The sequence below is a fragment of the Phaethon lepturus genome, unplaced genomic scaffold (genome assembly GCF_000687285.1).
Source record: "Phaethon lepturus isolate BGI_N335 unplaced genomic scaffold, ASM68728v1 scaffold19608, whole genome shotgun sequence".
Lineage (NCBI taxonomy): Eukaryota > Metazoa > Chordata > Aves > Phaethontiformes > Phaethontidae > Phaethon > Phaethon lepturus.
In genome coordinates, this window is record NW_010558514.1 from 1 (window position 1) to 11527 (window position 11527).

The 11527-nt window shown below is 45.5% G+C and overlaps 1 protein-coding gene across 1 annotated transcript in view; it reads left to right on the forward strand.

Moving 5' to 3' along the window:
- The first annotated feature begins 3699 nt into the window (after nt 1-3699).
- Nucleotides 3700-11527, forward strand: part of VLDLR (very low density lipoprotein receptor) — an 11862-nt gene continuing 4034 nt past the window's right edge. Inside the window, exons 1-10 of the mRNA XM_010293091.1 lie at nt 3700-3811; nt 4762-4884; nt 5758-5880; nt 7242-7613; nt 7720-7842; nt 8510-8629; nt 8707-8832; nt 10604-10775; nt 11097-11321; nt 11479-11527. The exon at nt 11479-11527 is cut by the window's right edge and continues 79 nt beyond it. Of these exons, the coding sequence (XP_010291393.1) occupies nt 3703-3811; nt 4762-4884; nt 5758-5880; nt 7242-7613; nt 7720-7842; nt 8510-8629; nt 8707-8832; nt 10604-10775; nt 11097-11321; nt 11479-11527 (1542 nt within the window). The 5' untranslated portion in view covers nt 3700-3702. The remainder of the gene's footprint in view (nt 3812-4761; nt 4885-5757; nt 5881-7241; nt 7614-7719; nt 7843-8509; nt 8630-8706; nt 8833-10603; nt 10776-11096; nt 11322-11478) is intronic.

Here is an 11527-nt window from a genome sequence, read left to right on the forward strand (position 1 = left end):
CCCTCGGAAAGCCTGCGACGGTAAAGGTGCTGTCAAACTACTGTGCAACTTTGGCTTTGTGGCATCCAGCAGCGCTGGCATGGCCCTAGTTGAGGGCGGCTCTAGTTCGGGGCGGGTGGTAACCACCGTAAGTGATCTCCACCTGGTGGCAAGGTTGAGTCCTGCCGGCGCCGGACCCCTTCTTGCGGGCTGGGCTCCCACTGGTAGCGCAGCCCGCGGCGTGCTCCGGGGTTGCCTCCCAACGCGGGGGCCGTTACCCCTATGGCACAGGGACCTGCGCATCAAGCCAGTTGGATGGCCAATTAAAAATATTTTCATCTTGAGTGGAGGTAGTAGTCAACTGGCTGACTCCTTCCTTCGGGAGCTGAGGTCTGGGCTAAGTCTTTTAGGTTGGAGGTGGGCGATTGACGTCTGCATTGTTGTATGGCTTTTAATCTCCTGACTTGTGGCCTAAGGACCAGGGCCTAAGATCTGACACTTAGGCCAAAATAGGCCTAAGTGACTTGACTGTGTTGACAAAGTATGCTTAAGATAGTTGTACCTTGTGGTCCTAACTGGGTGCAGTAGTTCCGACACTGCATCTGCTGGGTAGAGCCTAGCCAAGGGACTGTTCCTTCCAGTCTTCATACAGGGAGGAAGAGGGGAAATGTCTGCCTTCTGCCTAGTCACTCCTCAATTCCCAGTTACGTAGATTGTTCCCGTGTCTGGTCTACAACAGACACGATTAAACAGCTGTGGTATGAAGGACCAAGCTGGCTGGCACCAAAACTGCTAGTGCACTGTAATCGGAAATCCTAACATGGGATATGCAGTGGAGGGAAACTCTAGTCCACCAAGTTAGTCTGATTCTTTTCTCAGTCTAAGCCCCTCCAGTGCTCTCCTACTAGTAGTTGCAATTGCCAGGGTCTGGGGGGGAGCCTAAGCTAGTTCCTGTATGAGCTCTCGCAAGGTTTCCCAATCACCGTTGCAAGCTTTTCTGGGACTTGGTGTCAGATGACAGCACAAGTGTCACATGTTTGAGGCTGCCCACACGAGTAATCTGACAACTTGCTTAAGGGGCCGAGGCAAACAGTGACAGCAGAGGCATGGAGAAAGCTAGTTTAACTTGGATAGTCATTGTAACTGTGCTCCTTCATCCTGCACATGTCGCTGCTTATGAGCCAACTTCTAGTAAGTAGTTACCTGGGGAACAATAATATGTGTTAGGGGTCACAGGCTGTGAATTTACTAGTTCTCTACATCTTTTGCCTAACGCTTATCCCAAGGAGCGGCAAACGGTGTGAAGGTGCTTCTGCTATATGAGTAGCACATGAAGAGCAGCTTTGGATTAGTGGCTAATTGATGCTGATGTAAAAATCATTAAGTGACTGAAGCTGCAACTGAGGTATGACTCCTGCTTCAAATAGCAGTGGGTTAAACTGGTAGTGTCATGACTAAAAGGTTACCTGGCATTATAGAACTGTGCTTGGTATAAGACAGGGGACCACAGTTCCAGGCTGGAACTAACCTTTGTCTTAACTGGAGCTCACTCCGAGCAGCCTTTAGAGTTTGGCAGACATCTTCAGGAGTAGTGACAGATGATGACCTTTACCTTTGTGCACCTGTGTGGGTGTTAGGTGCTGTCAGTTCTTTGTTTGTGGGCTAATAAAAGTAGTTGCTCTGACACTTCGCTGGCTATCAGCTGCAGGAGCAATGATACCTTCTTGGCACGGACTGCAAAGTTGTAGCTGTTACTCCAAGCTCAGTTACTGTTTCATTTAGCCTTGTGTGTAGCTTCCCTGTAGGGTTGGTCAAAGTGATGTTGGTCACTATGTACTAGGCTGTCTTAGCAAGCCTTTTCTGGTTATTCTAGCTCAAAATAGAGTAAGGACTGTGGAGTTATTTTGGGATCTCCTGAGTGGCAGGCTTAGTCTAATATCTCTAGTATGCTATTTTGGGAAAGGTTGACTGTTATCACTCTGAAAGCCTGGATGAGAATGTCTCAAAACTAGCAGGAGTCAGTCGTTGCATATTTTAGGTGGTAGTACGGTAACAGCTGGGATAACGTGTGACCAGGGCTTGCAAGCAGATGGCTACTTCTGCCAGAGGTTACTGGACAACCAGGTGATGTCAGGCTTAGAGCAAGCTGATGGCTGTGACTTCTGCACCCTCTCTAAGCTGACTGGGGTCTGCCTTCTAGCACTTCAAGCTGCTTGTTTGACAGCTTTTGACAAAATAGCAGTAGCTTTACAAAACTATGCTATTAGAAAGTGCATGCTGGTGCAGCTCCTATCCTGAAAAGGAAAGGAGCGATGGAAATACAGAGCACAAGAGCGGATGTTCAGTTTTTTGGCACTCTTTGAACACAGTTCACATGAAACAAATTGTTATGGCTTTACACTGTCTGACAAGTGAGTTAGCAGTCTTACTGGCTGAGTAAAACACTACAACATTAGCAGAGCTCGGTAAGCTGCTGTTTCAAATCCTTTACCTCTAGCATGAATTTACATGACACACTCAGCAACTAAAATTGCCCATGCTATCCTTGCTTATACCTCTGTCCAGGGTTTGCTATTGCCTAGTGCTTGATGGCTGGCCAATGTAATGTGAAATAGCTGAATAGCTTCCTTCACTTGGAAACTGTCTTATTTTGCATATCATACACAGAAGATATAAAATAACAAATAACGATCTACTAAATTTTTATGCCTCTTGTGAGCCCTGGAATGCCAAGAAAAAGCACCTCCGCTAAATGATGCAATAAACCACGGAGAAGCAGGAGTCTTGCATTATGGTGTCGATGTGTGCAGCCAGTACTAATGTGTGAGCTTACACACTTGCCTGCATGCATTACATGGAACAGCTCTGGCTTAGCTGCTGAAGAAGCAGGCTGCTGCTTTCAGTGCATTCAGTGACAGTTATAACATGGATTCAAGACAAAGTAGGTTCCCTTGATGAATGGGGTCATACAGTTTCAGAACTGAAGATACTCTGGAAAATGCACTCTAACTCTGAGCGCCATGCAGAAAGCAGTACCTTACTTAAGTGTACTAACAAATCAAGACTGTTATCAGTTGGAAGACAACAGACTTGATTCTAGAAGGAAGTGATAAATTATCTTGGGCTTTTAGCATCACAGTTCATCTAGCTTTAAGCAAGATCCAGATAAGAAACCACCCTTCTTTTTATGTAGACTAAGGAATGCCTCTGGGTGCCCTTGTTTGAGGAGTAACTTAAAACTTGTTGTTCAACTACAAAGATATCTAAGCTATGTTTCTGCAGTAATATGTTAGTAGCAGAGTACTGAAATGCTAATCCAGCTTGATGTTAGTCAAGTTTAAACTCAGTGTGCTTAAAGTTTGAAGAATTTTGAGAATGTAATCCTTGGTGCTAGACAGCAGAAGTCACTGTGTGCATACATCCCTCTGTCTTACAAACTTGACCCTGCCTTGAAAAGGAAAACTCAGTAAGAAGAACACTGAGGCTGGCTTACTGTTTTCTGGCAGAGGTGGACTGTCAGCGGTTAAGCTCTGCACTTGTACTGGCTCTACTTTCAGGATTGAGGTGACTACAAAGACTGGAAGCACAGATCTGGTTTCATGCTGATGTTATGCTATTTATTAAGCTGGGCAACTTCTTGATCAGCAGTGGGGAAAGCAAGAAAGTGTTGCTAAACAGTACTGAGGCTTGCCTTCCTTTTTTTTCATTGAAGGGGCAAAAGCAATGTGTGAGGATTCTCAGTTTCCATGTAGTAATGGACGTTGTATTCCTTTACTCTGGAAATGTGATGGTGATGAAGACTGTTCAGATGGCAGTGATGAAAGTGCTTGTGGTGAGTAACCAAAATAAATAATACCTCTGTAGCAGTACTTGCTAGTTGGCAGTGGGGGCATAACAGTGGGTAGCTGTAGAGATGCTTATCCTGTCCAGCACTTCTGACAGTCAGAATATGGTAGAGGACAAATTCCCTAGAGGAACTGGGGAATATCTTGATGCCTTGTATCAATCTGAGACAGTTGAATTTTCCTTAGTGCTATGAAAGTCTCCTGGAATTTTTGACAGAGAGAAAAGCTCATGACCAAAACTCTCTTTTTTTGCAAGGGTGGTGACTGTCAAGAACAGAATGCAAGCCTGTTCTCAGTTGTGGCTTGAAGACATAGTAGAAACTGTTTGCTATTAGCACTTAGCTGTGGGCTATTCCATGGTTAAATGCTCTGTTTTATGTGTGAAAGTGACAAGTGTCCTATAAACACGAAGTCTAGCTTTGGCTGCCAACTTGGCTTCTATGTCTGCTTAAAGCAAAAGATGGATGACTAGATGTACTTGGAGATGAGGGAAAACGGACTCAATATCCAACAATGGTGTGGTTGAACTGCCAGTCTGCTCAAGCAGACCTAAACTTAGAGTTACATAGTACCATGATTCTGTAATGACAAATCAAATGCCTTGATAATAAACTCAGAGTTCAAAATCTGAATGTTAATAATGATAGACCTTACTTTAAGTGTGTTCAAAGCAGCAGCTATTCTAGCAGCATAGTCTCCCTTATCAATACCAGTCCTTCAATGCCTGCTTACAGGAAGATAAATGTTTCTCTGTGCACAGTATAACTCTCTAGGAAGTGTTAAACAGTGTGGTCATTAGATTGGTGGAGGATGACACCAGACATCCAAGAAATAAGAACATTGCATCATTTCCCTGGGACAAGGCAGCTTACCTCTAGGTGCAATAAACAAGCTAAGCTCTGGTCTCTAAATAAGTGGCTGTCCCTCTCCCTTGCAGTGAAGAAGACATGTGCCGAATCTGATTTTGTGTGTGCCAGTGGTCAGTGTGTGCCTAACAGATGGCAGTGTGATGGGGATCCGGACTGCGAGGATGGCTCTGACGAGAGTGCCGAACTGTGCCGTAAGTGAGCCTGGCTTGTCGGTGCTGGCAAGCCTGTGAGGACTATTGTTTTGACTTCTTGCCTGCTTGCAGCCCAGCTCTCCTCCTAAAGGAAGGATGAACTTGTCTTGGAAAGCACCTTCCAAACTGCTAGCTTGGCTTTGGCCACATCAGGGTCCTGACAAGACTTTTTACTGCTTAAAAAGATGCAGAATTGAGTGGGGACTCTGCATTTATACCTCCTAACAGGTAGCAAGTACAAGGTTTTACTCAGTCAGAAGCATCAAGTGCAACACAGCAGGCCTGGCCATTACCATGGTTTGTTCACCAAGTGGTTGCTGTCCTCAAATATTTTGCAAGATAACCAGAGCTAGTGTAGGAACTGAGTGCTTCCCACCCCCCAACATATAAGGCAGTCACAAGTGCAGTAGCTTGATGGTGAGGTCTCACACCGCAGTCTTAAGTGTGGTAACTAATCAAGGAATATAGATCTCTGAAGCTTCATTTCTCTGTGTCAATAAGACCCACACTGAGGAATACTTAGCCCTGAGTCTTACTGCACTTTGGCATTATTCCTGCCTACTACTGTGTGTTGTTTCTCAAGCTTCTACAGTGTAACTGGTGTGTAATCACAAAACTGCCACTACAAAGATACTCTTAAAATACTGATCTATTAGGAGCTGCAAGCACCTTTTTGTAATGAACTCTACAAACTAGTGTAACCTCTTCCATGATGGAGCCATCAGCTTAGATGGATGCTGGCATCTAATTAACTGCAACTTTGTCCAGAGCTGAAGCCTTTCATTCTCAACTTTCAGGACAACTGCTAAAGCCCAAGACCAGTAGCCCTTAAATGCCAGAACTCTTAAATTGAACTTAAACTTTTTTCAATAGATATGAGAACATGCCGAGTAAATGAAATCAGCTGTGGTCCTCAGTCAACCCAGTGTATCCCAGTGTCCTGGAAATGTGATGGTGAAAAAGACTGTGACAGTGGAGAAGATGAAGAGAATTGTGGTAAGGGAAGAAATGGTGGCTGCATAACTCTATTTGAAATTGACTTGTCTGGAAAGGAGCTAGCTGGGCAGTATACCTGGGAGGATAAATTTCTCATGGTATCAGTATCTCCTGAAACCTACATTCACCTTATTGCAGCCCCCTTAACAAAGCAGACTTGTTCTAACACTCCTCTATCCTGTTAAGAACTACATCAATATAAGCTATTCAACATTTATCTTTGGTCTCTGGCTAATTTTGGCAATAGCCATTAGGCTTAGTTGCGTGTCAGGCAAACGATCAGAACTTGTTCTCTGCAGAGTTTTTCAGTGGGTAACTCTAGTTGCTACTTATATTAACAAATGGTCTCCTAAAAATGTAGTAGTGACTTGTAGCCAAGGGCACGGCTGATCTGCTTTATAGCCCTATCCTGGGGTATTCTGTGTGCTTGTCTGAAAGAGCAAACTAGGGAAGCTAGGCTTCATGTGTTGGAGGGCACCTTCAGGCTGGTACACAAGTGAAGCTGCCACTGCCACCATCAGAGTCCAGCATTTCTGGCTTGTTCTAATGAACTTACATACATATGAGTTGTCTGAGGTGTCCTGGGACAAATTTGCTGTATCCAAAGACACAGGGCTGGCTTCCATCAGAGCCACCTTCCCTGAATGGGCTGATGAGACAGATCTCCAGACTTCTATGTGTCTGTGGAGATGCTGCCTTACTGAGCAAGCAAATGCTTTAATCTGACAAGTAAATTTATGGACAGCTTTTCTAATAAAGCTGGTAAACTACCAGCCTAGGCATACTGAGCTGCTAGCTACACTGCTATTAAACCAGCATAACTTGTACTGGCATAAGTTGTGTGGATGTGTTTAATACCACAGGATCAACTGGTGCAAGATCTTGATCTGTTATCCCCACTGGTCCAGGTAAATGGGCCACTGCTGTCTGGGGACCAGCACAAAACACTTCAATTTCAAACTACAGTGCATGCTGACCATCTGGCTACCTTAATCTTAGTCTGTACTCTAGAGTTAGCAATTCTCTTACCTTCTGTCTCTGGTTCACAGGGTTTGAGCCTGTTTTCTGAAAGGCTCGCACTCTGAAGCGGAACAGACTAGCTGCTTCAGAAGGGTGGTTATTCTCACCCAACAGCTCAAAACTGATGCCTTTCACTCATAACCTCCAAAGGCAAAGAGGACAGTCTGTGTGGGGCCCAAGTGTCCTGTAGGTGGTCAGTTAGGCTCTCCTAGAGCCTTATATAGGATGCTGATCTTCTGTCAGCTAACAGCTGATGAAGAACCTGCAAAGCAAAACACCTTCATACAAAAGTCTGGCACCTGGTGATAATCTGCTAATCTCTCTTACTCCTGTTACTCCAGGCAATGTGACCTGTAGCCCAGCAGAGTTCACATGCAGCAGTGGGCAGTGTATTTCCAAGAGCTTTGTCTGCAATGGTCAAGATGACTGCAGTGATGGCAGTGATGAGCTGGAGTGTGCACCTCCTACCTGTGGAGTTCATGAGTTCCAGTGCAAGAGCTCCACTTGCATCCCCATCAGCTGGGTGTGTGATGATGATGCTGACTGCTCTGACCACTCAGATGAATCTCTAGAACAATGTGGCCGCCAGCCTGCACCTCCTGTGAAGTGCTCTGCCAGTGAGGTGCAATGTGGCTCAGGTGAATGTATCCACAAAAAGTGGCGCTGTGACGGAGATCCTGACTGCAAGGATGGAAGTGATGAAATTAACTGCCGTAAGTTAACTTGCTACTTCTCTGGGAGGTGCTGGTTGGCTCCTGTTTCATTTTCTTTCCTTCAGCAGACCTCAGGAGTTTAAGTCTGTAATGGCTGTGTCCTCAGCTTCTCGGACCTGCAGACCAGACCAGTTCAGGTGTGAAGATGGGAATTGCGTCCACGGGAGTAGGCAGTGTAATGGTGTGAGAGACTGTCTGGATGGGACTGATGAAGCAAATTGTAACAATGGTAAGTGTGGAACTAAGTAAGAGTAAAGTCTCTGCAGAATGTCTGTTGAAGCTGCTAGTCACCCTCAGTCTTCATTATCTCAGTTATTCAGTGCTCTGGACCTGGCAAATTCAAGTGCAGAAGTGGAGAATGCATAGACGTCAATAAAGTTTGTAACCAGCAGAGAGACTGCAAGGACTGGAGCGATGAGCCCCTCAAGGAGTGTAGTAAGTGAACAAACTCACTACACAATGCTGACCACTAGACACACTTGGATGCAGCCTCTGAGCTGTCAGATGTCAGTCTGGAATGCACATCTGTACTTCCTTGGTGGCAAACAGCCAACCAAGAGCAACCTAGTCAATCGGCTAGTTTTATCCTAGCCAAACTAGTTATTGGGGTGACTTCTCCATGGCTGGAAGGCACCTGAAGACAGTAGAAACTCTGAAACTTCCAGGACCCTCAGTCTTCGCTGCTGACAACTTGTATTACAAGTAACATGCTGATAGCTGAGCAACTCTAAGTTTGAGGAGGGTTTCCTGTATGTGACCTCAAGTGCCAGAGTGGTTTATCAGATGCGGCAAGCATCATTAGAAAATGGATGGGTATCTGGTAAAGCACCCCATGACTAAGACTTTAAGACTAAATATCTGTGCTATCTCAGAAGTGGCCAATTCTTCTCTTCTAGATGTAAATGAATGTTTGGTGAACAATGGTGGATGCTCTCATATCTGCAGAGATCTTGTTATTGGCTATGAATGTGACTGTCCAGCTGGGTTTGAGCTTATAGACAGGAGAACGTGTGGAGGCAAGTATCAAATAGGTTAACATGCACCCTACTGATGGTATTGGACATGAGAACAAATGAAATTGTTGTCTCTACAGATATTGATGAATGCCAGAACCCTGGTATCTGTAGTCAAATCTGTATCAACCTGAAAGGGGGCTACAAATGTGAATGTAGCCGTGGCTATCAGATGGACCTTGCTACTGGAGTGTGCAAAGCAGTGGGTGAGTATTCGCGTAAGACTTCTATATGCCCACTTTAAAATCAGATAGCAAATGATGTACTGTTTATGCTGTTGTGGTTTTGACACTAGATGTTGTGCTGTTACAGATTCGTAACAACCCTTGGGTTGGAAGGGACCATTAAATGTATTCTAGTCCAACCCCTGTACAATGAGCTGGGACATCTTCAACTACAGCAGCTTGTTCAGAGCCCTGTCCAACCTGACATTGAATGTTTCCAGGGATGGGGCATCTACCACCTCTCTGGGCAACCCATGCCAGTGTCTCACCTCCCTCAGTGTGAAAAATTCCTTCCTTATATCTAGTCAAAATCTGCCCGCTCTTAGTTTAAAAACATTACCCCTTGTCCTGTCACTACAGGCCCTGCTAAAAAGTCTGTCCCCGTCTTTCCTATAGGCCCCCTTTAAGTACCGGCAGGCTGCAGTAAGGTCTCCCTGGAGCCTTCTCTTCTCCAGGCTGAACAACCTCAATTCTCTCAGCCTGTCCTCAAAGAGATGTGTTCCATGCCTCTGATCCTTTTTGGGGCCCTCCTCTGGACCTGCTCCAACAGGTCCATGTCTTTGCTGTGCTGAGGGCTTCAGAGCTAGATGCAGTACTCCACTCTGGTGACAGTGCAATAGTTGGATGGAATCACCTCTCTCAGCCTGCTGGCCATGATGCTTTGGATGCAGCCCAGGATACAGTTGGCTTTCTCGGCTACAAGCACACATTGCTGGCTCATGTCCACCTTTTCATCCAGCAGCACCCTCAAGTACTTCTCAGCAGGGCTGCTCTCAATCCCTTTATCCTCCAGCCTGCATTGATACTGCAGGTTGCCCCAACCCAGGTGCAGGACCCTGCACTTGGCCCTGTTGAACCTCAGGATGCTTGCATGGGCCCATTCCTCAAGCCTGTCCAGGTCCCACTGGATTGGCATTCCATCCCTCAGGTGTGTCAACTGCACCACTCAGCTTGCTGTTGTCTGCAAACTTGCTGAGAGTGCACTTGATCCCACTGTCTCTGTCATTGAAGATATTAAACAGTACTGGTCCTGATACAGACCCTTGAGGGACACCACTCATCACTGATCTCCATCTGGACATTGAGCTGTCAACCACTACCCTCTGGATGTGACCATCCAGCCAATTCCTCATCTACCAAACAGTCCACCCATCAAATTCATATCTCTCTGATTTAGAGAAGGGTGTTATGGGGGACTGTCTAAGGCCTTACAGAAGTCCATTGCTCTTTACTTGTCCACTGATGTAGTTGGTCCATCACAGAAGGCCACTAGGTTGGTCAGGCAGGACTCGCCCTTGGTGAAGCCATGCTGGCTGTCTCAAATCTCCTCCCTGTCCTCCATGTGCCTTAGCATAGCTTCCAGGAGGATCTGTCCCATGATATTCCCAGGCACAGACCTGAGGCTGACAGGCTGGTTATTCTCAGGGCCCTCCTTGCTACTTGTTTTAAAATGGGTTATCAATATCACTTGTACAGACCTGAACACTCCTAAGACTTTGAATGACACTGTGATACAGTGCTTAAAGCTGCCTGATCTAAACTGTGTCTGCTCCCTGGACAGGAGGACCCTCCCCATCAAGTTGTGGAGGGAGGAAAGTATAAATTATAGTACAGCCAAGACCTCTTGTCGGTATCCACTAGCAAGTGTGGAATGGCAAATACTAAATATGATGACTCTTAAAACTTGTCATAAAAGAACACTATGTGACTGTGTGTCTAGAAGTACCAGATAACACTTACACTCTTTTCACAGGAAAAGAACCATGTCTAATTTTCACCAACCGCCGGGATATCAGGAAGATTGGTCTGGAGAGGAAAGAATACATTCAGCTAGTAGAGCAGCTAAGAAACACTGTAGCTCTAGATGCTGATATTGCTGAGCAAAAGCTTTACTGGGCTGACTTCAGCCAAAAAGCAATCTTCAGGTAAATGGACTCAGCTTCTGAACTGGGTGTGTTCCCCTATGACAGCCCACATTTTACCCAAGATACTCCTCTAGGCTGTAGTGGTGGTAACTAGATTCCTTATGTCCTAAAGATAAAGTAGAGTAGATGCAAGTTCCCACAACTAGCAATGTGTATGCCTATGGCACTTTCTAATACCTGCTGCTACAACTGTACAAAAGGTGCTCTATGGAAGTGTCTTCTACATTGTCTGCCTGAGATGTGTGCAGTATTTGCTGCGGCATGCCAAGTGGTGGTATCTGTGGAGGAAAGGGTTGAAAGCAAGTAATTCTTGTCTTCCAGTGCCTCTATCGATACCCGCGATAAAGTTGGAACACACATCAGAATCCTGGACAATATACACAGCCCTGCAGGAATTGCTGTTGACTGGGTTTATAAGAACATCTACTGGTCTGACTCGACTGCAAAGACCATTTCAGTGGCTAGCCTAGATGGCACGAAAAGAAAGGTTTTGTTTCTCTCTGAGCTGAGAGAACCAGCTTCTATTGCTGTAGATCCTCTCTCTGGGTGAGTATTTGTCCTAGTTCTCTTAAAAGAGCGGACCTACCAGCTACTCCATGTCCTGATAACTGACTTAGGTAGCCTTTGTTAGTTATTGGTCATAATTAAGAGTGATACTACACAGTACTGTAGTGCATCATACAACATAAATTCTGCTTCACAGCTTTATGTACTGGTCAGACTGGGGTGAGCCAGCAAAAATTGAAAAAGCA